Here is a 27,074-nt window from a genome sequence, read left to right on the forward strand (position 1 = left end):
GAAATTATTTTAATTACCACAACCACAGTCATGTATGAAAATAAAACCCTTGCATTCGTTATATGCATAATCTCAAAATATAACTTTTAAAAGGGAAACATTTAAAATCTGCCATTGAGGGAAATCTCATCTCCGTCATTCATTATGAAGTTTTATTTAAACTAAAATCCTTTCCAATATTTTGGAGGGGAAAAAAAAAGTTCTTATAAGAAAGTCATAAACACTGGCCCGGCCGGTGTGGCTCAGTGGATGAGCGTTGTCCCATGCACCAAGAGGTCGCTGGTTCGATGCCTGGTCAGGGCATATGCCCGGGTTGCCTGCTGGATCCTCGGTAGGAGGCAGCCAATCAATGTTTCTCTCTCATCTATGTTTCTATCTCCTTTCCCCTCTTCCTTCCTTTCTGTCTAAAAAATCAATACAAAAACATACTTTTTAAAAAGTCATAAACACTGAAATCAGAGGTGTGATTCTTGCTATATATTAGTTTCTCTTTCTGAGGGATTGCGCCCTGGCCTCGTGCTTTTGACTTCAGCATCACATTGTTTAGATGCGTTCAAAGGTTCAGATTCTCGGGGCTCAGGCTTGTTATACGTTTCCTCCTTTGCTTTTTCCAACTTCTTTTCCTTTGCAAGCAATCTATAGTTTATAGTATTACCAATGAGCAGCCACACACTTGCTAGGAACACAATAGCCCCGCAGGCTATATACATATATTTATACTCTCCAGTTTCATCCACCAATTTACCTAAGAGACAAAACAAACAAAAACAAAAAACATATTTTAGGATAAAATAATAAAAGAGCCATTAATAATAAAATTTTCTAATAAATTCTTCCATAGACACCGTAGGTACCTATTTCTTATTTAAGTTAATATTAAATATTTAATGAAAAATTAGTTTATGACTTATACTTATAAATAAAGGCATGTATGTGCACATGCAGCATTATATTACTGGTATATTAAAATTATTGAGCATGATTACCCTCAATACAAATGTACAATTAAGACAAAGTAGGTATATATGCTTTGGGGTGCATATTCCTAAATACAGACATGTTTAATATCTATCATTTAGAAATAGATCTATCTATCTATTTATTTACAGCAGACACATTGAGATTGCTTCACTCCTTCTCATGCTTCCTATCTTTTGAAAAAAGAGAGAAACATTACGTTCTTTAGGAAAGACCCAAAGGCTTTTATAAAGTTCATAGAGGACCTGATGTTTACTAAATGCTTTCCCTATGCCCAGCTCTAGGCTAAACACTGTTTGCAATATCTCACCGATTCCCACAGGAGCACTGGGAAGTGATCTGAGCACCGTTACACAGCCAGGGAGGGGCAGACTCTGGGTCTGATCAAAGACTGTCTGAACCTCATATTCTTACCTGTTCTTTAAAATGGCTTCACCAACTCTCATGGTTAAGAGGTATGTCACTTTTGTGGCTAATTACAGTTTTTATTTTATCTAAATCTAAATTATTAAGGCCAAACTAATCAGAGCTGCCCGCCGCGCATGGCTCAGTGGTTGATCGTCAACCTATGAACCAGGAGGTCATGGTTTGATTCCCATTTGAGGCTTGATCCCCAGTAGGGGGTGTGCAGGAGGTGGCTGATCAATGATTCTCTTTCATCATTGATGTTTCTATCTCTCTCTCCCTCTCTCTTCCTCTCTTAAATAAATACAAAATGTTTTTTTTTTTTTTAAAAAAAAAAGACAATGTTTATTCCATTTGATTATTGAAAACATGAAAAAACTAGCTTGGTGCCATATAATCTGAAGGCTTTATTGACTGTTAAAAAATATTTCAGTTCATAGATTTGCCTCTTGTTTTTGTTTTTTTTTGCAGGCACCCGATTCTTAATGATAATTATTACCAGCAAACCTGAGTGTACACAAACCCATGTTGTTTCTTATATGCTTATTCCAGGTGATTCTGATAAACACCTATTTGTTTAGTCAGAATCTCTATCATTCTAACTGAAACCTAGTCAGTAGCTCAGTGTTAAATTTAGTTATTTTTGAAATTAACTATTTAAACAAGTTTCCCTGTTTTAATTAGGTAAATGGTGGAATAGGCTCATTTGAATGCATATGACACATACATAAGCATAACAAAAACTGCATAATTTAATTTCCCATTATGACTTTAAGTCAAATATTCTTTTTATACAATGATTATCACACTTTAAAATACATAAACATCAGTTCTATGGCCCTATCAGAGTTAATATCACTGTGGGCTGCCGAATCAACCTACTTTCAAAATGTTTTGGGAGTTTTTTAATCATCATCAAGAAACCATATATGATTTCTAGATCTAAAGCTTCAGTTCTTTGTGAGTACAGCAGTGAAAGTCTTGGCTGACAAAAAATAAAAATAAAAATAAATATCATGCTCTCCCTACCCTTTACTGCTTTATGAGCAAGAGTAGTAGGAGCAGCAGCAACTGTGTGAGAAGTAACTACGAGACCCATTCATTCAAAAGTATTTACTGAGTGCCTACAGTGTGCCAGACACCATTCTAGGAGATGCCAAATGCTGCAGAGAAGAAGCCCATCTCAAAGTCATGGAGTGTCTCTGGGGTGGCAGGAGGCAGAAACAGGATGAAAAAGGTGGAAGTATTATGGCTAGAGTGTGAGAGCTTCATGAAGGAGCCACAAGTCAGTTGCTGCCATAGCTATCACAGGTGCAATGGTTTGCCAATATTAAACAATAAGCATTTAAGGGTGCAGAAATAGATGTACGTGTGAATAAAGGTTCTCAGCCCACGGAGAATTTCAGCCAAACCAGATTCTTTCATTTTCATCCTGAAAGCCCACCCACTACATCTGTTGACCTTTCTTATTTATTTTTTATTTTTATCATCCCACCATGGCTACTGAAATAACAATTTTCTCTGTTGATACTAAGAATTTTATTGCTAATGAATAGGCTTCTAAAACCCATTTGGTAAAACTGCTTCTGTATGAAAAGATAGGCCAATTGTACTTGTCTTATAAAATAAAATCCATTGGCTGATAAATATATTGACTGGTTTTAACTGGTTTTAAAAATTGTTTTGGTGCCATGGTACGTGCACACTGAGGGATATACCACCCAAAACAACTGTGCAATTTACTAGACAAGCGTGGTGGACAGCAAGTACACAAATACGCAGCTCATTCCTAACCAAGTGAAAAAGCAAAAGGTAAAAAGTCAGTGTCTTAAGCTGGTAAATAAAAGATAAATATTCCTACTTTCAAAATGATTCCTTAATTTCATGTAAGAAGCCTTTTGTAAACTGATTAAAATACATTGAAAATTTTACATTTAGCCCGGCATTTACTGTGACCACCAGGGGGCAGGCTAGGAGTCTACGTGAATACAAGTTTAGTATTAACCAAAATAATATACAGTGGTTACTGAAAAATTCTGGTCCACAAAAAGCATTTAATATTTATAACATTAATATATTATAAACAAAAATTAAGCAAAGTCTAAACTTCAAAATGAACTTACACATGCGTCTTAGTGTCCTTACTGGGTTATTTACACAGATGCTTTTGTAAGCATATTAAAAATATTTTAGATCTTAAAATTAAAATATAGTCTTTATAATGTATAAATATGAACTATAAGTGTCTGATTAAAATGACTTTTACTGATTATATATATATATATATATATATATGTATATATTCTATCAGTGGGTATTATAAAAGTATTCCTCCCTTAGGCATGTACTGGCAACAAGTTCCATATCAATATAACCAATAAGAAAATAGATCCTGACCTTTTGAAAGAGCTATTTTAAATTTTTGACTAATTTTAATATAGATGGAAGAGAAATCTATCACCAATGATAAAATTTAAAAAGTGACTTTTTCATTAAACATTTTTAAAAACACCAAAACAACTGATATGGGTAAAAAAAAAACCCTAAACATTATGCAACTAATTACCCGTTTAACTTAAATTCTTAAGTTCATAGGTCCAGCGTTTGAAACAAATTTAGATCTAAATTCAACTAATTATGAAGTTCAAAAATACATAATAAGCCCGAAAATGAACACACCCTCAGTCCTTCAGGCTATTCGTATTTTTTAAATTACAAAGCCTGTGATGTATTACAAAGAACATCTCAGTCAATAGCTATTGATTTGATGCTTTTTGCTTTCCTTGATGAGAAATCTTACCAGCCAGAGGAGGGCCAAGGAGAACTGGACAGCACTCCACAATGGTGACGAGTCCCACGGCGCTGGAAAATCTCTGAGCACCAACAAGGTCCATGAGACTTTCAAAGAGGATACTGCTAACACTCCCAAATCCAAGGCCAAAAAATATAGCATAAAACACCAGGCTTATGTAGTCCTCTGCCAATGGGCACAAGAGATGACACACTCCCGTGAACATAATTGCAAAACTGAAGAAGTACTGGATTCGAGGTCGAACAAGTTTGGTGTTTGCAATGAATCCTACTGCAGGCCTTGCAAACATGTCAACAAAAGCCATAACGGACAGCAGGAAGGCTGCAGAGTACTCATCAATCCCCTTGTCTTTAGCATATGGAGCCAAGAATATAACGGGGGCAAAAAATCCTAGAAACATAATGACATTTCCAGATAAGTATATCAAAAACCCCCTATGCTTGAAAAGGGAGAAATCTAAATAGTTATTAATTTTTTCCCAGGCTGATTGCTTCTTGTGGCTTTTTTTCACACCCGACTCAAGCTCCGTTTCGCCAATCTTATTTTGAGCCTTAGTACTTAGTTTGGATTCAACGGGTCTCATGAGAGCCCCAGCCACACAGGCATTCAACAATATGCCTCCCAAAATCATGAAGCTTCCTTTCCAGCCGAACATATTAAAAAGGAACTGATTGAAAGGGGCTAATGTGCTTAAGAAAACAGGACTTCCTGCCATGGCGAGCCCATTCGCCATGGGTCGTTTCTTATAGAAGTATTTGCCAATGATTGTTAAGGCGGGTTGCAGGTTGAAGGCTAGACCTAAACCTGCAAAGAACAAAACAGAAGGAAGAAAAACACAAACACATTATGCCACTCACGAAAGAAATTACTCTTCAAAACTTACATTCAATTGGGTAAGGCAGGACTCAAAAGGCAATGGCAGGTGGGGATTTTTGTTAGTCATCAATAGCAAGAGAATGGCACATAAAAAGTTTCTCATAACTGGACACTTGGTATGTATGATGGTTTCATAGTCCTTACATTTTAAAGCACAAAAATAAAACCAAAAACTTTTACTGATGTTTCAAAAATCAGAGAACAGGTTGAAACTAGGATAAAATTATTAGTTCTTATAATTACAATCACTTAGTTCCACAGATTTTCATCTCCTTTCATATTTACATAAATATATATACATATATAGATATACATACATATATACAAACACACACACACACACATATATATATCATATATATATATATATATATATATATATATATATATATATATATATGATAGATTCATTTCCTTTTGGGAAAGACTGCATTTAAAACATGAATGGTTTCTTTTCAGTTGAACACACTAAAAATTTTGTCACTTATAAGCAATCTTAGGTCTCCCCAGAGATATTTCTTCAAAGCCATGCAAATAATAAAAAAGAATAATAAATTCATGTCATTAGTTCCATGCTCTCCATCCTCACATTCCACATTTCATGAATATAGATGCATGTGCGTGTTAACTAAAAAGCAAATAATTTTGGAGCTTGAAACATAGTCTTATTTCAGGGAGTAAAGATTATTGTTTATATAAGTCACAAGTCCCTGCTGTCTAGGGAGCTTCTTGGCTGTGCTAAATATCGCCTTTGAAAATTCTTTCTTATAGCTCGCCAAGGTACTATTTAGCAATAGTAATGCAAAAGTTTGTTTAAAAAGTACACAAAGTTGATTGATATAAACTGCCTCTCTTTCACTCTTCACCTACATATTATTCCATATTATTTTAGGAGTTATAGAAGTAAGAATTCTGCATTTACTAATCTATGTAATTGAGACAGTACTGCCAAGTAGTTAAGTATTTAGATTCTGGGATATTCAGTTCTGAGTACAAATACTTACTGCAAACAATTAATACAAATGTTTTCTATGAGGAGGAGGGTCCCTAAAAGCTGACTGGGAGGAACGAAGAGCATGCTTGGGGAACAACAGGGCAGTATGCTCCCTGATTCTACCGCTGCCCTCTGCCGTACCTGCGAGATATGCAGAATAAGTGTAAAGAGACCCAACATACAAATAATAAAACTGACCAGCCTATAGTCAGTGGCTCAAAAGTGGAAGAAGCAAAATTAAAACTCAGGAATTGTTTTCAAATGTATTTTTCTTTTTAAATTTTACCAACACACACACAGAGAGAGAGAGAGAGAGAGAGAGAGAGAGAGAGAGAGAGAGAGAGAGAGATGGATTTGTTATTCCTCTTATTTATGCATACATTGGTTGATTCTTGCATGTGACCTGACTGGAGATCGAACCCACAACCTTGGCTCACAGGGAGGACACTCTAACCACCTGAGCTACCTGGCCAGGGCCCAAATTGTGTTTTGAAATTGTGTGCTAAGTTTCTTCATCCTATGCCATCTCCTCCCCCCTAGTCCCCATTCTGTCACCTGGAATTTTACTTTCAGATGGTAATCCAAGTTCTCCTTAAGAGAGAGTGGCCATCTATTTCCTATTCTGGCATGGCAAAACAAGCATGAGATTTGAAATAAAAAAATCTAAATCTGCCTCAACTACTTACCTATGTGTGCTACTTGGCAAAACATTTAGACTTCTTCAGCTCTAATTCCCTCAACAACAAAGATACGGTTGCCGAAATCAACTAAATTCTAGAACTGTAAGATATTATATAATGACATTGTGATGATTATTATTTACTAATATTTATTTAAAAGTAATAAAATGCTGGGCACTCTGTACTCCATGTTAACTTTTTCATTTAATCATTCCAAGACCTCCCAAATAATAGAGCTATCATTTCCCCCATTTTAAAGACAGAGAGAATGGGGCATCAGGAGGTTAATTTACCCAGGATCACACAGTTAATGTGTGCTGAGTCAGGTTTCTGAAAAACTTGTCTGATTTCAGGTACCAAAAAGTATTGGCTGACAATAACTTACGACAATTTTTTATAGGTGTACTTAGCGATTGACTCTAGCAGCACCAAAGCCTCCAAGACCCAAAGGAATGGAATTAAAGTTAGAATAATATACAGGGTGGGGGAAAAGTAAGGTTTGCAATTATTTGTATTACAATAATTAATAAATAATAATACAAGAATAAACTGCTTCACACACTCACAACTGTAAACCTATTTTTGCCCCACCTTTATAATACTGTTGCTATTTGTGGTGCAGTAATTCCCAGATCACCTTTTCCCTAATACATCTACTTGTAAACTTAGCCTTACTTTCAGCACAAAGGAAAGGGCATTCTCTCCATTCTGGCAATTTTTTGGATAGAGTAAGATTCTCTCACTCACAAAAGATGTTTTACCATATCAAGAAAACAGAGAGAGAGGTGTTGATAGGAAGTAAAGAGAAGGATTTAACATCACTATGTTGTAGGCTTTAATGCTTCAAATTTTTTTCACCACATGACACGTAAGTGCAAGGTTAGACTGATCTAAAATCACAAAAGAGAAATACGTTTACCTTGTTATCTGTGGGCATAAGAAAAAGATTCAATTTCTTTATATACTGAAGTCTAATTTTTCTTAACACTGAGAATAGATTTGTTTGATTCAATTTATTATTGAGGCTAATAAACATTGTATTTTCCAAATGTACATATTCAGGTCAGTTTAAGTCCAGAGACATTTTGCATGAGAAACAACTATAATCGCATGCTAGGATGTCATTTGAAAATATTTGTGTTTAGTGGCCAATGTGCCTTCTAGAGCTTATACCAGAATCTTTTTAGGAAGGAAACAAAGGGGCACCAATACAGAGCACCACCATAAACAGAATACAATAATTCTATTGTTAAAGCTAAGTCAGTGCATCCAGAAAATAACTCTTTGCCACCATTTTTAACCCATTGTGTAAAATATCAGATATTGTAAATACTATATTTGATGAAAAATATAGTATTGAAAAATACATGTTTTTAAATGAAGCTATTTATATGCCAGAAAGCTTCTGTCTGCCATCTTAACTGGCTGAAGAGTAAAGAGTAAAATGATAAAAACAGACCAATGCTGTTTTGTTTTTGGCATTTATATCATAGAGCATTATGTATCTGATGAATCATTTTCTCCCATTACCTGAAATAATTTTGATTGGACATTCCATAGCTAGTATTTCAATGTATTAGATGAAAATAATTCAAGATCATACCTGATATAAAATAAAATTCAAAGAAAACAATGAGAATGTTCTATTGTTCATGTATTTTAGAGAGCTTTGTGAACAACATGAATGTTAAAATAATAAGCTGAAAACAAAACTTACCTCCAATGAATCCCACAGTGATGTAGAGCTCTATCACGCTGGTGCTAAAAGAGGCTGCGACCAATCCCACACAGCACAGCAAACCTCCTAGCATCACCACTGGCCGGCTACCATATTTATTCACCAAAATACTGCTTATGGGACCTGAGTAGAGATGAGATTAAGAAATATTCAGTTGCTGGGTTGTTCATTTTTAACATTGTTAATTTTGTAAGCTGAGAATGCACATTTGAATGATCAAAGAAAAACAGCAGTACACAGAGCATATAATGAAGACTTCAGTACATTCCAATCAGTTTGACTGGTTATCTTTAATCATACATGTAAAAGCACATAAAATAACACATGAGAACTACATAATATATAGTTTATGATCATAGTCATTTAACTTTTGATGAAAAAGTTTTTTGACAAAATATAGCTATATTGTCTAAATATCTTAGTAAATGGAGGGAAATTTATGTAACAAAAATCTAGCCATTATATAAATGACTTGTGTTAGAATTTTGTTTTTTAGTATGTTATTTCTGTGGTTTGGTTGGGCAATAAGAATAACTCACATTAACTCATACTTTAATCAAACCATTTAAGGATCATTTAAAACGGAATATGAAATCTTCATTGTTTTCTGAAAAATTTTCTGTTGACACATTCTGATAGGACCAAGAAAGTACCAGCCCAAACTTGTAGAATGGACCCTGTAGTTTAGATGGAATTACCAGAAAAAAATGGTGGATTTCTCCTTTAAAATATGCTCCCTCATGGACAAGGAGAACAAACTCTTATGTTAAACATGAACATCATGGATTTGGACTCAAAAACTAACTTAGGAGAGCCAAATACTGCTTGGAAAGAAGGTTTTGAAATGCCTTGCTCAATTTTTTTAAGTGTACATTTTCTGGATATATGTGTGTATTTGTGTGTATATGCATAAAATATTCAAGAATGATTAAATTAATGTAAGTATGTCTTTAAAAGCTCTTTTGGTAATTATAAAATTAAAGTTATAAATATTAATAAAGTGCTGCATCTTATTTTAGTGCACATCATTCTTTTAATGGTATTTTATAAAATAATGGTACAACTGCCCTCGCCAGATATACCAAGGCTGTGGGTTTGATCTCTAGCGGGGCACATATGGGTATCAACCAATGAATGCATGAATGGGTGGAACAACAAATCCCTCTAAAATCAATAAATAAATATTAAAAATAATATACAATTTAACAATTGAGGCTTAGAGCCAATGAAAATCCATACTAGTTTATAAAACTTGTCAATGTGTAAATGATTTGATTTCACATTCCATTTTTCACTTAAAATTATATTTCATCTGAAACTAGGGACACTACTTTTCTTAAAATAATTTAACTAACTCAATTTAATTCAACTTAACTCAAATTAGTTTAATACAGTATTTCTTGAGCCAGTTTTCACATGCCAAGGATGAGTTAATCCTCAATGCATTATAGTCCAGAGAAAGAAATAATCAAGAAGTTATTTTAAGAACTGCAGTGGGTGCTTTGATAAAAACTAGACAATCAGAATAAATTCAAAGGCATTTCCAATTATTTGGATTAATAACAATGATCTCTTCTCAGTAGCACTGATATTATGTATACCATTTTCTATGTGGTGCCTAGATAATTTAAAAAATGAGTTAACTGATTTACTACATTTTATAATTGTGTTTGCCCCAAATGTGTAAACTTAAATTGGAGCATAGGCTGTGAATCACAACTAAATTTGCAATGTATGTGAAATAATTATATCTAAATGTTGGGATAACTACATCAAAGCTTTTCCATCACCGTGTTAACTAAAGAAAGTCACTAAAGAAAACATTCAGAGGTGCTGGCATTTTTTTTTTTTTTTTTTGAGGTGGCTTAGATAGTTTCTACATTGGGATTAGTCACAACGCAGTAAGAGTTATAATTTTAACAAATAATTTTATTTTAAGCTATATACTTTAGTTAAATGATATCCTATATGGGACATATTTACATAAGCCATCTATAATCTTTTTCCTGGCCAAAACAAAAAACACTTCATAAGTGATTATTTAGAAATAATCAAAGTTTCATATGCCACTACTTCCTTGTCTTCTGAAAGCTACTTCTGTCAGCTACTTCTGTTTTTCCTGGTGTAGCTCCATAATACTTACAAAAAGGATACTTATTCTGCAAGGAAGCTTTTGTGGGTTCTTATAAATTACAGAGTTTGCCCACTCTTAGAATTCCTGTTGCACTTAGAGCTGGTAACAAACACACACAGACACGCACACACAATTATTTACTCTCCATTTCATTTGTTTGAATCTTGTTCATACTTATAAAATATGTCTACTTTGTAATAGTTGTGAGTCAAAATTTAAATTATGATATAAAGTAAAATACACTCATTTTGTAAATAACTTTTTAAAAAATATTTTTTTGTTGACTTTTTACAGAGAGGAGAGGCGAGGGATAAAGAGTTAGAAACATCAATGAGAGAGAAACATCGATCAGCTGCCTCCTGCACACCCCCTACTGGGGATGTGCCTACAACCAAGGTACATGCCCTTGACCGGAATTGAACCTGGGACCCTTCACTCTGCAGACCAACGCTCTCTCCACTGAGCCAAACCAGTTAGGGCTGTAAAGAATTTTTAATGCTTAATATTAGCTTGAGGAGGCATCTAACATTAGATGTAAAATGATACTGTCCATTATTTCTCTATCCTACAAGCAGCGTAGTTTATTGTTACTAATAAGAAAAATAACGAAACATCCTGGAAACTAATGACAATGAAAACACAACAATCCAAAACCTATGGGACACACTGAAAGCAGTCCTGAGAGGGAAGTTTATAGCTCTACAGGCCTATCTCAAAAAACAAGAAAAAATGGTAGTAAATCATCTAACTCTACAACTCAAAGAATTAGAAAGAGAGCAACAAGAAAACCCCAGAGTGAGCAGAAGGAAGGAGATAATAAAGATTAGAGCAGAAATAAATGACATAGAGACCAAAAAAACAATACAGAAAATCAATGAAACCAAGAGCTGGTTCTTTGAAAGGATAAACAAGATTGACAAACCTCTAGCCAGACTCACCAAGAAGCAAAGAGAGAGGACCCAAATAAACAAAATCAGAAACGATAGAGGCGAAATAACAACAGACCCCACAGAAATACAAATGATTGTTAAAAAATACTTTGGACAGCTCTACTCCAACAAACTAGACAACCTGGAGGAAATGGACAAATTCCTAGAAAAATACAACATTCCAAAACTCAATCAGGAAGAATCTAATAATCTCAACAGGCCAATAACTATGGAAGAAATTGAAGCAGTCATCAAAAAGCTTCCAGCAAACAAAAGCCCAGGACCAGACGGCTTCACAGGGGAGTTTTACCAAACATTCAAGGAAGAACTAAAACCTATCCTCCTCAGACTACTACAAAAAATTCAAGAGGAAGGAACACTTCCAAGCTCATTCTATGAAGCCAGCATCATCCTAATACCAAAACCAGGTAAAGACAACACAATGAAAGAGAATTACAGGCCAATATCCCTCATGAACATAGATGCCAAAATCCTTAACAAAATCTTAGCAAATCGGATCCAGCAGTACATCAGAAAGATCATACACCATGACCAAGTAGGATTTATCCCAGGGATGCAAGGATGGTACAATATCCGCAAATCAATAAACGTGATACATCACATAAACAAATTGAAAGAAAAAAACCACATGGTCATATCAATTGATGCAGAAAAAGCGTTTGACAAAATTCAACACCCATTTTTGATAAAAGCTCTCAGCAAGGTGGGAGTAGAAGGATCATACCTCAACATAATAAAAGCCATATATGACAGGCCCACAGCCAACATCATACTCAATGGACAAAAACTAACACCATTTCCCCTAAGAACAGGAACAAGACAGGGATGCCCCCTCTCACCACTCCTGTTCAACATAGTACTGGAATTGTTAGCCATTGCAATTCGGCAAGAAGAAGAAATAAAAGGCATCCAAATTGGAAAAGAGGAAGTAAAACTGTCCTTATTTGCAGACGACATGATATTATACATACAAAACCCTAGAGACTCCATCAAAAAGCTACTGGACTTAATACATGAATTTGGCAATGTAGCAGGATACAAAATTAACCCCAAGAAATCCGAGGCATTTCTATACACCAATAGTGAACTTTCAGAAAGAGAGATTATAAAAACAATCCCGTTTACCATCGCACCAAAAAAATTAAGCTACCTAGGAATAAACTTAACTAAAGAGGTAAAAGACCTCTACTCAGAAAACTACAGGACGTTGAAAAAAGATATAGAGGAAGACATAAACAGATGGAAGAACATACCGTGTTCATGGATTGGTAGAATCAACATCATTAAAATGTCCATACTACCCAAAGCAATCTATAAATTCAACGCACTTCCCATTAAAATACCAACGGCATACTTCAGAGATCTAGAACGAACTCTCCAAAAATTCATCTGGAATAAAAAAAGACCCCGAATAGCTGCAGCAATCCTGAAAAAGACCAAAGTAGGTGGGATCTCAATACCGGATATCAAGTTGTATTACAAAGCCGCTGTTCTCAAAACTGCCTGGTACTGGCACAAGAATAGGCATATAGATCAATGGAATAGAATAGAGAGCCCAGAAATCGGCCCGAACCTATATGCTCAATTAATATTTGACAAAGGAGGCAAGAACATACAATGGAGCCAAGATAGTCTCTTCAATAAATGGTGTTGGGAAAATTGGACAGATATATGCAATAAAATGAAACTAGACCACCAACTTACACCATACACAAAAATAAACTCAAAATGGATAAAGGACTTAAATGTACGACAGGAAACCATAAAAATTCTAGAAGAATACAAAGGCAACAAAATCTCAGACATATGCCGAAGCAATTTCTTCACTGATACAGTTCCTAGGGCACTTGAAACTAAAGAGAAAATGAACAAATGGGACTACATCAAAATAAAAAGCTTCTGCACAGCAAAAGAAACCATCAACAAAACAACGAGAAAACCCACTGTGTGGGAAAACATATTTGCCAATGTCATATCTGATAAGGGCCTAATCTCCAAAATTTATAGGGAACTCATACAACTTAACAAAAGGAAGATAAACAATCCAATCAAAAAATGGGCAAAGGACCTAAATAGACACCTTTCAAAGGAGGACATTCAGAAAGCCAAGAGACATATGAAAACATGCTCAAAGTCACTAATCATCCGAGAGATGCAAATCAAAACAACAATGAGGTACCATCTCACACCTGTCAGACTGGCTATCATCAACAAATCAACAAACGACAAGTGCTGGAGAGGATGTGGAGAAAAAGGAACACTTGTGCACTGCTGGTGGGAATGCAGACTGGTGCAGCCACTATGGAAGACAGTATGGAGTTTCCTTAAAAAACTGAAAATGGAACTCCCATTTGACCCTGTGATCCCACTTCTAGGAATATATCCCAAGAAACCAGAAACACCAATCAGAAAGGATATATGCACCCCTATGTTCATAGCAGCACAATTCACCATAGCTAAGATCTGGAAACAGCCTAAGTGCCCATCAGTAGATGAATGGATTAGAAAACTGTGGTACATCTACATGATGGAATACTATGCTGCTCTAAAAAGGAAGGAACTCTTGCCATTTGCAACGTCATGGATGGAACTGGAGAGCATTATGCTAAGTGAAATAAGCCAGTCAATGAAGGAAAAATACCACATGATCTCACTCATTCATGGATAATAGAGACCATTATAAACTTTTGAACAATAATAGATACAGAGGCAGAGCTGCCTCAAACAGATTGTCAAACTGCAGCGCGAAGGCCGGGGAGGGTTGGGGGGCAGGAGGTAGGCGGGTAAGAGATCAACTAAAGGACTTGTATGCATGCATATAAGCATAACCAGTGGACATAAGACATTGGGGGATAGGGGAGGCTAGGGGACTGTCTAGGGCGGGGGGATAAAATGGACACATATGTAATACCCTTTGTAATACTTTAAGCAATAAAAAAAAAAAAAAGAAATATAAAATTAAAAACAAAAACAGATTCTCACCACATGTGATTTTTATTAAGCATGAGCTAGCTTCCCAGGTGTCCCCTTTTGATTAATCATAGGCCTAATTATAGACTGAGCTCATTCATTCATTCATTTATTAATTCAATCATTCTGGAAGTTTGTACTCAGCATGAGTTTTCAAGTAATCATGATATTTAATCATTAGTTATGTCAAAAAAGAAAACTCTGTACCTACTGATAGTTATATCTGAGCCCATATCTAAGTATAGCAGTTATTGTTCATCAAAAATCTTTGTTCTATTTGCTCATCAAGCAGTTATAAAAAATGACATGCAAGAATAATAATGTCTTATTTGCAAAAAATTCACAAAAGTATTAGACTGTATCTAATTTCTTCTGATCCTGCTTTCCAATCGAAGAATTTTTAGTGTCAAGTATAATGGCCACATGCATGTTAACTATGAAGTTGTATAGGAGAGTTTCCTCAGAGAGCAGTGTAAAGATCTTAATACTCTCACCTGTATTCCCACTACTTCCTTGTCTTCTGTCAGCTACTTCTGTTTTTCTTGGTGTGGCTCCATAATATTTACCAAAAGGATACTTAGTCTGGTAAAGAAGTTTCTGTGGGTTCTTATAAATTACAGAGTTTGCCCACTCTTAGAACTCCAGTTGCACTTAGAGTTGGTAACACACACACACACACACACACACACACACACACACACACACACACACACTTACTCTTCATTTAATCTGTTTGAATCTTGTTCATACATTCTATTCTAAGCTTTGTGAAAGTAGTTGCCATATATACTATTATTCATCATGCCAAATATTCATCAATATTTATTGTTACTACTTTTTGCAGTTAGTGTGCTAATAATTGTGAATTATTACATATGATTTTTGTGGCAATTTGATGATATAATTGCCTAATTAAAGTTATGTAACAGTTGGTAAAACTGAGGCGTGCAAAGTGCTTAGATAACTTGTTCAAGATCACAGCAGAATCAATGATAGAATGTGGGTATGAGCCCAAAGGCACCTGATTATAAAACTGTGCTATTAACTACTGTGCAGAAAAGGGTCAACAACAGCAAGGCTAAGATACAATCCTTCAAAAGGCCTGATTTGTGCCCAACTGGTGTTGCTCAATGGTTGTGCATTGACCTATGAACCAGGAGATAACAGTTAATTCCTGGTCAGGGCACACTCCTGGGTTACAGGCTTGATCCCCAGTGGGGGGCATGCAGGAAGCAACTGATCAATGATTCTCTCTCATCATTGATGTTTCTATCTCTCCCTCTCCCTTCCTCTCTGAAATCATTAAAAAAGAAAGAAAGAGAGAAAGAAAGAAAGAAAGAAAGAAAGAAAGAAAGAAAGGAAGGAAGGAAGGAAGGAAGGAAGGAAGGAAGGAAGGAAGGAAGGAAGGAAGGAAGGAAGGAAGAAAGAAAGAAAGAAAGAAAGAAAGAAAGAAAGAAAGAAAGAAAGAAAGAAAGAAAGAAAGAAAGAAAGGAAGAAGAAAGAAAGAAAGAGTGAAAGACACAATTGCAAGTTCGGGCTTTAATTGGCACCTGCAAACTTGGATTTCAGAAGTGCCCCCATCATTCCCTAGCTGATAAGAGTAGCTCAGTGTGCCTAAACTGTTCTACAAACAATCAACAGTGTAGTTTTAATAAATAAACAAATAAACAAAGAAACAAAGAAACAAACAATGTAGTTTATCTTGAATATATGCTCTCCTCCTGGGAGTCTGGAATTTTGGTATATGCCAGACAGGGAATACCTATGTAACCAGTAACCCAAACGAAACCTTAAGCACTGAGTCTCAATTGACTTTCCTTATTGGGCAACACCTCACACATGTCAAAAACAATTGCTGAAGGAATTAAACCCATCCTTTGTGATTCCGTTGGGAGAAGACTCTTGGAAGTCTGCAGTTGGTTTCCTCTGCACTTTGCCTGATGTGCTTGTTTCTCCCTGATTTTGTTTTGCATCCTTCCCATGCAATAAATCATGGCCATGGAAGACATTTTTGAGTTTCGTGAATCTGGAAACAAATCATCCAACCTGGGTGTGATCTCTCTTACTGCTAATTTTGAATTTTGGTATAGAACTTATAAACAGATGGGGTTTGTTAATATTTTTAAAGGTATGACATATATATGTATGTATGTATACTAGTCTATTGTTTTGTATATTGTTATTCTGCTCTGTAGATGTAAATTCACAACGCTTGTTATTTCTTCTGTATGTTACATGAGTACATAATAAATGCTGTGAGAAAATTTGGAAAGTGTGTTATGTAATGAACATTTCATAAAATATATTTGATCACTCTAAAACCATGAATTGAAATTGACTATGAATTTGAGCTATATAAAATTTTGTATGCACAGTATAAACACTAACAGGAGAAATGATAAAATGCTATAATTTATTTTTCATTTGCTTTATTTCCAATTTGTATATGTAGTATCCTGTCAAATCAAATGATAGAAAGCATTAGTTCAAGACTGGGAGAAAGTTATTTGCAATTTCAGAAATTTACCTGTGTTTATTACCATAGTATTTTTGTTACTAACAAAAACATTTTAATTTTGAAATATTTTTCAAAGAGGTTTTTTTTGAATTAGAAAACTGGTGATATTTTAAGTTGGACAGAGTGTGGGTTCTTCTTCATTAACTACTTGTTTGCCTGAGTTCGATTTCTGCACTGAAGTTGGGATTGAAAATCCACGTGGTCTCTCTCTCCAGGTGATTTTCTTTCACTTCAATTCAGTGAAAAACATGAAGGAAGTGTCCCTGATAATTAGAAAGCGGCCACTGCATTTGCTTTTTGAATGGATGAAGACATCAGTGTTACCCAGGTACGTCATCAGTTAGCACATTGCTCTGTGATAAGTGCCCCAGGTTAACTTACTGGAGCTCATCTGTAAGATGAATCTTAATGTCGGGTGAAGACACTCACCGTGTACTCACTCAGCATTTAAGCATAGAAATGTTTCCAGTGAGTGCTCTGAGTAGCTGCAGAAGTCAAGAAAGGGACTGATTAACGTGATAGGTGTGCTTGCTGTGTAACAGGGACAGAGGGTGACATGGTCCACAAACTCAGCTTTGCATTTGCTGTTTCCTCTTTTGGGAATGTTCTCCCCTTTATATGTAAACTAGAGGCCCAGTGCACAAAATTTGAACACTGGAGGGGGGGGTCCCCTCAGCCCAGCCTGCACCCTCTAGCAGTCCGGGACATCCCTCTCACAATCCAGGATCCCTCGCTCCTTATTGCCAGCCTGCTCACTCCTTACTGCTCAGCTCGCTGCTCCTTAGTGGCAGGCTCCTTACAGCTTGGCTCACTGCTCCTTAGTGCTACTGCGGAGGCAGGAGATGCTGCTGCCACCTTTGCTGTGCTCGCCAGCTGTGAGCATGGCTTCTGGCTGAGCAGCACTCCCCCTGTGCAAGCACATTGACCATCAGGGGGCAGCTCCTGCATTGAGTGTCTACCCCTGGTGATCAGTACGTATCATAGCGACCAGTCGTTCTGGTCATTCTACCTTAATGGTCGCTTAGGCTTTTATTATATAGAAGATGAGTCATTTTTCTAATACTCAGGTCTCTGCAGATATATCGACTACTCAGAGAGATTGCTCACCATTCCAATAGATGAAGCTACAAAACTTTAATGAGGTACTAAATGCTATTTTTAAATACACTTATAAATCTATAGCTCATTTTCCATTCCTTCCATATTTTTCTTTTTTGCACATTTCAATGCCTGTCTGCCATTGGCCTGGTTGCAAGACAAGTTCTTGAATTTTAACAAAAAGATAGTTATTTTATGTGTTTTTTTTTTCTTTTCCTCTCTGTACATGAACTCTTTTCCATTTCTATATTCATTCAACCACAGTGTTGTTCCAACTAGGCATCATCACAACTGTTTAAAAGGGATAATCATGCTATTTGTATTGGAGGGGAAGGGGGATAGACAAATTGACATCAAAATCTTTTAATACAAATCATTCTCTATGCCCAAGAACAGAAATGCCAAGCACTTCCTTGGTGTTTATAGGTTACATTATTCTCAACCAGGAAAAACATTCTCACTTGTTTAAGGCTATACAGTGGAATAGCCTTAAACATAATAATAAAAATAACATTTATTGAGGACTTGGCACTTCTAAGCTCTTCACATTATAAAATCACATTTAATCCTACTACCTCTCTAAAAGTTGGTAGTATTTCTTTCTTTCCCATTTTATTTTCATTCCCATTTTATAAATAAGGAAACTGAGGTGCAAAGTAATGACTTTTAAGGATTGCTCAAGCACTCTGCTATAACTGCCTATGCGAAGAGTTTTTTTTTTTTTTTTTCTGGGAGGAATGAGTAAATATTGTTTACATACATAATGCTCATTCTTTAAAATAAAAATTTACATTTAAAACTACATTACACAAAATTTACAATAATGTTTAAGAAGATAATAAAATAAAGCTGTAATTGCAGAACTGTTGGTTACCTACCCAAGAGCCACGCCATCTTCCTTCTTAACAGAATCCCGATTTTAATTTATACCTGACCTCTTCTGTGAGAGCCCAGGCCTAACACTTGGGAGTGAATCATGAGGGAATCATGATAGGACTGTTCCCATTACCAAATCCTGGTGTGAACATAAGCATTTTGTGACAATGCATATAGGAAGAGTCTCCTGGGGACATCTAAGAAAGCATTTCCTCAGTCTTACAAAGCAATAAAATGCCTCAATATATTCTCTTGACAATGTGATGCCTGGAGGTGCCATAGTCATCGATGGGCCATGAAGGGTGCTTGGAGATTAGGTAGATTAACCCTTGACTACATCAAAGTACCAATGAATCAACCAAGCCAGGAGCTGCCTTGCTTAGACTTCTTTGTGATATGACATCATAAAATTTCCTTATTAGCTAACCAATGGACACTGGATTTTTCCTTACAGTCTAAAATATCCCAGCTAATCTGATAATAGAAAAAATTCAATTTCTATTTCAAATCCATAAAATCTGTTAATACTATCTCACACTAAGTAGTAGTTAACATCTACAAAATACCTTCTTTTCCTCTAAAGCATAAAAGGTTACTTAGCTTCAAATAATTATCTCAGTATGATCTAACTACGGAACATTTAAAGTGATTCGGACTTTTCCAATTTGTTATTCTCAGTTCAAGATTGAAATAGTTTAATCTCAATAGGATTTTTGAAATGGGAATATGTAATTCAAAAATGTATCTTAAAATATATATATTTCCATTAACCATTAACAATTTGTAAATTGAAGATTCCTATCTGTCTTAGGCAATGGATAAACAATATGACCATTTCCAAAGGATGCTAACATACATTTCTGATCATGAATATTTTCCCCTCATAACCCTTACTGCACATAGACTACTGTATGAAGTCCTATAAAATTTTATATTTTTCCCTCCATCTACTCTTCAAAATTAGTTTTAAATAACACTTCCATAATATATGAACTTATCTGTCTAATGTAATCCTCTAAGCTTTCAACTGCTACACTACTTTGTTCCTATCTCTCTCAAGATAGTAATATTATTCTACCTTGTGATATACTTATTTGCATATTTGCATTATTCACTAGAGTTTAAACTGTTAGAGGGCAGAGGTGTAATATTATTCATATTTATAATATACTTAGGCATAGGAGAGTTAATTTATTTCATATAGTAGATAGTGATTATCTTACATTTAATTAAGTTAAATTGTTTTATAAGTTGATTTAGAATTGTCATATGATGCTACAGTGACTTAATATGGTATCAGTATTTATCATAGAAAAAGTTTAAGAAGATGCTTAATCCACTATGTTTCTTTCTCTTCATATCTAAAATATAATGATACAAAAAAGTCAACACATATGTGAGGATAAAGATCATTTTAGAGATGGTATATGATCACCATTCATCTTAACTCTTCTCTATAAAAGTACTTTGATTTACATCAACAAAATGAAAAGAAAACCCACTGAATGGGAGAACATATTTCCCAATAATATATCTGATAAGGAGTTAATACCTAAAATTTATAAAGAACTTATAAAACTTAACACACATTCCCAAAACCAATCCAAATAAAAAATGGGCAAGAGACCTGAATAGACACTTCTCTAAAGAGGACATACAAATGGCCAATAGACATATGAAAATGTCATTAATCAGAAAAATGCAAATTAAAATTACAATGAGATATCACCTCACACCTGTCAGAATGGCTATCATCAATAAATTAACAAACAAGTGTTTGTGAGGATGTGGGGAAAAGGGAACTCTCATACATGGCAGGAATGCAGATTGGTGCAGCCACTGTGGAAAGCAGTAAGGAATTACCGCAAAAAACTAAAACATGTAACTGCCTTATGACACAGTGATCCCACTTCTGAGAATTTATCTGAAAAAACCCAAAACACTAATTTGAAAGAATATATGTACCCCTATGTTCATTGCAGCATCATTTACAATAGCCGAGATATGGAAGCAGCACAAGTGTCCATCAGATGAGTAGATAAAAAAATCTGTGGTACATTTACACAATGGAATACTACTCTGCTGTAAAAAGGAAGAAAATTTTACCCTTTACAACATCATGGATGGACCTGGAGAGTATTATACTAAGTGAAATAAGCCAGTCAGAGAAAGACAAGTACCATATGATTTAACTCACATGTGGAATTTAATGAACAAACTGAACTACCAAGCAAAATAGAAACAGGCTCTAATAGATAGAGAGCAGGCAGACAGATCTGGTGCTGGTGCTGGTGTTGGTGCTGGTGCTGGTGTTGGTGCTGGTGGTAGGGAGTGGGGGTGGAAGGATTGATCAAAAAAGAAAAAAGAGAGAGAGAAAACTCATGGACATGGACAACAGTGTGATTGCAGGAGGAGTGAAAAGGGAGTGGAGGTAGAAGAGAGCATAGAGGGGATAAATGTTGATGGGGGAAAATTAAAAATAATAATAAATTAAAAAAAATAAAAGTACCTTAGTTTATGAGTAAAGATGTTTTAAGCAAAGTTTCCAACTAAAGTTATGAGGTCCTCTTACCCCCTGAATATCCTTGCTACTATTTCTATAGCACATGGGATTTACATATAGTGTAGAGATAGTTGTATTTGTGTATGTGCCAGTGTGTGTGTGTGTGTGCTGTGTATGATGAATCCAAGGGATATAGTACCAAAAGAATGTGGATACGTAATTCAAAATGTATCTTAAAATATATATATTCTATGTGCACTTTTTACATAAGTCCTAGTATGCTATAAAGTACTAAAGAGTAATAACAATTACTATTCTTTAGTTATTCCAGAGAATAAATAATAACTAATAAATGGTCCCCCCTTGGCTAACATTCTTGTTATCAACTGTGTATCCATGTTCTCCTGCTTATTCTTGTGGGAGAACACAGATTCCTTTTAGGAGCCTGCTCTTCATCATGCAGCCTTAGGTTTAGAGAATTAAACTCTATATTGAGATGGTCATCAATCCTGTTTTACAAAGCCCGTCAGGGAAATCTCATTCCCCTCCCCATTGAATGATTTAGGGCTGGGCTGGGCTCAGCTTATGCTGTAATTCTGCCCAATGAGACATGAGTGGAAATATACTAGCAATTTCTGAGAAAAGTTCTCTTCTTCAAAAGAGATACAGAGAAGTCACTAAATGTTGTCTTGAACGCATATGTTGCATTGAACCACAGCAGCCAAACTGTGAATATAAAGAACTGGCTTGAAGAAAAGGCTGAAACACAGAAGCTAGCCATTCCAAGAACATCACAGTGAAGTAGACTCGGAACCTACTGCTGCCATTCCATAGTCAACCTATATGTAAAAATCGTATTAAATGAGATAGGTGTTTACTTAGTATGTAAGCCTATTGAGTGTTTAAGCTGAAAGTATCTCCGCAGATAAACCTGAAGTAAAATAAATTAGCTCTCCTTAAATATTGTGGTATAATGAAGGACAGATTTGAAAATACTGAGAGTAATTCTAACAAAAAAGTTTGGTTCAATCACAGGTCTAACCGAGAAGCTGTTATTCAGTTTACTCTGAAGAATTGGGTATTACTGTTCAATAGTTTGTTTTACAGGCTTAGGAAAAAAGTGGCACAGATAAATTTATTGTATTACATGCATTCATAAATTAAATAACTTTAAAGTTGACAAAAGTTTATTGGTTTTTCTGAACATCATGGGCGTTTGGATTAAAAATGTGACATCGCCCTGGCTGGTTTGGCTCATTGGATAGAGCATCAGCCTGCGGACTGAAAGGTCCCAGGTTCGATTCTGGTCAAGGGCGTGTACCTTGGTTTGCGGGCACATCCCTAGTAGGAGGTGTGCAGGAGGCAGCTGATCGATGTTTCTCTCTCATCGATGTTTCTGACTCTCTATCTCTCTCCCTTCCTCTCTGTAAAAAATGAATAAAATATACTTTAAAAAGAAAGAAAGAAAGAAAGAACACCATCCCTTTAAAAAAAAAGTGACTATATATATATATATATATATATATATATATATATATATATATATGTCTTTATGTTTGGCTTATATTTAACTTCTTCATAACAAACTATCTTCACACATACACACATATTAATTCACAAAATTTTTAGAAAGGTTAAGAATTGTGTCCAAAGTCTCATTATTTATTCTCTTTAAAAAAAATATTTTTATTGATTTCAGAGAGGAAAGGAGAGGAGAGAGAGCTGGAAACATCAATGATGAGGAAGAATCATTGATTGGCTGACTCCCGCATGCCCCACACTGGGGATTGAGCCTGCAACCCGGGCATGTGCCCTAACCAGGAATTGAACTATGACATCCTGGTTCATAGGTCAACACTTACTAGTAAATGCTAAACCATGCCAGCCAGGCTCATTATTTCTTCTTTTTTTTAAAAAAATATATTTTATTGACTTTTTACAGAGAGGAAGGGAGAGGGATAGAGAGTTAGAAACATCAATGAGAGAGAAACATTGATCAGCTGCCTCTTGCACACTCCCTACTGGGGATGTGCCCGCAACCAAGGTACATGTCCTTGACCGAAATCAAACCTGGGACCCTTGAGTCCGCAGGCTGACGCTCTATCTACTGAGCCAAACCGGTTAGGGCTCATTATTTATTCTTAATTGTGGGACATATATGTTTTAATCCACCAGTCACCAACGGGTGGTCTACGGACCACTGGTGGTCCGTGAAGTCCGAAAGGTTGGCAACCGCTGTTTTAATCTATGTAACATTGCTATTAATCCAGGAGACAATATCTATATATTCTCTATCTATAAAAGCCTAAGCAACCGTTCGACCTTTTGACTGTCTGACTGGTAGCTATGATGCGCACTGACCATAGCATCTACACGAATTGCTGCAAATTTACTTTTTGGTGGAAGAACCTTTCATCCCAATATAAATTACCAATTCCATTAAATGAAACTTCAATTTCTGGACTCGATATAAACAATGAAGTTGCTAAAACTATTAAAAAGCCCCAACTTCTCATTATCGATGAGTGTATCATGGTATCCAGTCATGCTATAAACACCACGGACAGATTACTAAGAGAAATTATGAATTTGAATGTTGTATTTGGTGGGAAAGTTCTCCTTTTTGGAGGGGATTTTCGACAATGTTTCAGTATTGTACCACATCTATGTGATCGGCCATAGTACAAATGAGTTTAAAGTACTGTAATGTTTGAGGATGTTTCAGAAAGTTGTCTCTTACAACAAATATGAGATCAGAGGATTCTGCTTATAGTGTGTGGTTAGTAAAACTTGAAGATGGCAAACTTGGTAGCAGTTTTCATTTAGGAATGGATATTGAAATCCTCTGTGAAATGATTTGTAATGGATCTGTTATTGAAGCTACCTTTGGAAACACTATATCTATAGATAATATTAAAAATATATCTAAACATGCAATTCTTTGTCCAAAACATGAGCACATTAAAAAATTAAATGAAGAAATTTTGGATATACTCGATGGAGATTTTCACACATATTTGAGTGATGATTCCATTGATTCAACAGATGATTCTGAAAAAGAAAATTTTCCCATCGAATTTCTGAATAGTATTACTCCTTCAGGAATGCCATGTCATAAATTAAAATTGAAAGTGGTACAATCATCATGCTATTGAGAAATCTTAATAGTAAATGGGACCTTTGTAATGGTACCAGATTTATTATCAAAAGATTATGACCTAACATTATTGAAGCTGAAATATTAACAGGATCTGCAGAGGGAGAGGTTGTTCTGATTCCAAGAATTGATTTGTCCCCATTTGACACTGGCCTCCCATTTAAATTAATTCAACGACAGTTTCCCATGATGCCAGCATTTGTGATGACTATTAATAAATCACAAGGACAAACTCTAGACAGAGTAGGCATATTCCTACCTGAACCCATTTTGGCACATGGTCAGTTATATGTTGCTTTCTCTCGAGTTCGAAGAGCATGTGACATTAAAGTTCTAAATACTTCATCACAAGGGAAATTAGTCAAGCACTCTGAAAGTGTTTTCACTCTTAATGTGGTATACAGGGAGATATTAGAATAAGTTTAATCACTTTATCAGTCATTGTTTGCATCACTGTTGTTTTTATATCATGTTTTTATTGTTTTTATATCATGTTTTTGTTGTATTTATATCATGCCTCTATTGTTGTTATATCATTTTGTTACTGTTTATTTATTAATAAATTTATATATTATTTTCATATTCATTTTACTAATTTCCTTTCATCTCACACTTCTATTATAGAGAAAGGGCAAATAGCAATATTAAAATATTTCCTCTAATTAATTCCCTTTTAATGTACAGGAATTTCGTGCATCAGGCCACTAGTACTTAAGAAAAGATGAAAGTATTTGCAGTATATTTTGATTTTAAAAATCTTGGCAAGAATACGAGAAATGATATAAAAAGTGAAGGAATAACTATAAATGTCTGAAAATATGAGTTCAGACCAAAACCAAGAAATTGGGAATTATATTATACTAGGGGCCCAGTGCACGAAATTCGTGCACTGGGTGTGTGTGTGTGGGGGGAGTGTCCCTCAGCCCAGCCTGCGCCCTCTCACATACTGGGAGCCCTCAGGCGTTGACCCCCATCACCCTCCAATCGCAGGATCGGCCCCTTGCCCAGGCCTGACGCCTCTGACAGAGGTGTCAGGCCTGGGCAGGGGACCCTCATTTCCCCCCATCACTGGTTCTGCCCCCAGCCCAGGCCTGATGCCTCTGGCCCAGGCATCAGGCCTGGGCAGGGGACCCCCAGACCCCTCCGATTGCTGGCTCTGCCCCTTGCCCAGGCCTGATGCCTCGGCCAGAGGCGTAGACCCCCATCACCCTCCGATCGCCTGATCGGCCCCTTGCCCAGGCCTGACGCCTCCGCCAGAGGTGTCAGGCTTGGACAGGGGACCCTCATCTCTTCCCGATCACTGGCTCTGGCCCCCACCCAGGCCTGAGGCCTCTGGCCCAGGAATCATGCCTGGGCAGGGGACCCCCATCTCCTGCTGATCACTTGCTCCACCCCCTGCCCAAGCCTGATGCCTCTGACCCAGGCTTCAGGCCTGGGCAAGGGGACCATCATATCCCCCCAGTCCCCAGCTCCGCCCCCCACCCAGGCCTGATGCCTCGGCCAGAGGAGTTGACCCTCATCACCCTCCGATCACCAATCACCGGATTGTCCCCTTGACCAGGCCTGAGGCCTCCGGCAGAGGTGTCAGGCCTGGGCAGGGGATCCCCAGCTCCCCGCGGTTGCAGGCTCCGCCCCTGCCCAGGCCTAATGCCTCTGGCTGAGGCGTCCGGCTCGGGCAGTGGGGACCCACAGCTGCAGTGCCCCGCGATCGTGGGCTTCACTTTAGGCCCAGGCAAGGGACCCTTAGCTCCCGGGACTGCCAGCTTCGACCGTGCCCAGCTCCCATCGCTGGCTCCACCCCTACTTCCTGCTATCACTGGCCAGGGTGGCAAAGGCGCCTGATTCTCCGATCATGGCTGGGGGAGCTCTTAGCTCCCCTCTGGGTTTCCAATCACTGTCAGTGGCAGGGGGCTTCTTCCTGCTTTCCCTTTCACCTCCCTGCATTGTGCCTGCATATGCAAATTAACTGCCATCTTGTTGGCAGTTAACTGCCAATCTTAGTTGGCGGTTAATTTGCATATAGCCCTGATTAGCCAATGAAAAGGGTAGCGTCATACGCCAATTACCATTTTTCTCTTTTATTAGTGTAGATATTGTATATTTGATAGACAAAAATAAGAAGTTATTTTTAATAAGCTTATGGTCACTAATTAGAATGCCAGTGGGGATTTGGGGTGAAGAGATGGGTTCTCTGGAGAAGAGTGCTAACATACAATTGAGGGAAATAAAACTAGAATCATGAAGAGTTACCCAGAGAAGGGAGAGGACAGGCAAATATGTAACACCTGACAAACTTAATAGGTATGAGATTCAAATATCAGCAAATTAAATTTTTATGGAGAAAAATATATGGAAAAGTAAAGAATATTCCTACTCCTTACTTAA

The 27,074-nt window shown here is 36.5% G+C and overlaps 1 protein-coding gene across 11 annotated transcripts in view; it reads right to left on the minus strand.

Moving 5' to 3' along the window:
• Positions 1-321: 321 nt before the first annotated feature.
• SLC16A7 (solute carrier family 16 member 7) overlaps positions 322-27,074 on the minus strand; it is a 164,787-nt gene continuing 138,034 nt past the window's right edge. For all 11 annotated transcript variants that reach the window (XM_036299178.1, XM_036299179.1, XM_036299183.1 and 8 more), the window contains 3 exons: positions 8,463-8,606; positions 4,184-4,999; positions 322-745 (listed from right to left, as the gene is read on the minus strand). In XM_036299178.1, the coding sequence (XP_036155071.1) occupies positions 474-745; positions 4,184-4,999; positions 8,463-8,606 (1,232 nt within the window). In that variant the 3' untranslated portion in view covers positions 322-473. The remainder of the gene's footprint in view (positions 746-4,183; positions 5,000-8,462; positions 8,607-27,074) is intronic.

The sequence above is a fragment of the Myotis myotis genome, unplaced genomic scaffold, assembly GCF_014108235.1.
Source record: "Myotis myotis isolate mMyoMyo1 unplaced genomic scaffold, mMyoMyo1.p scaffold_m19_p_3, whole genome shotgun sequence".
Taxonomy (NCBI): Eukaryota; Metazoa; Chordata; class Mammalia; order Chiroptera; family Vespertilionidae; genus Myotis; species Myotis myotis.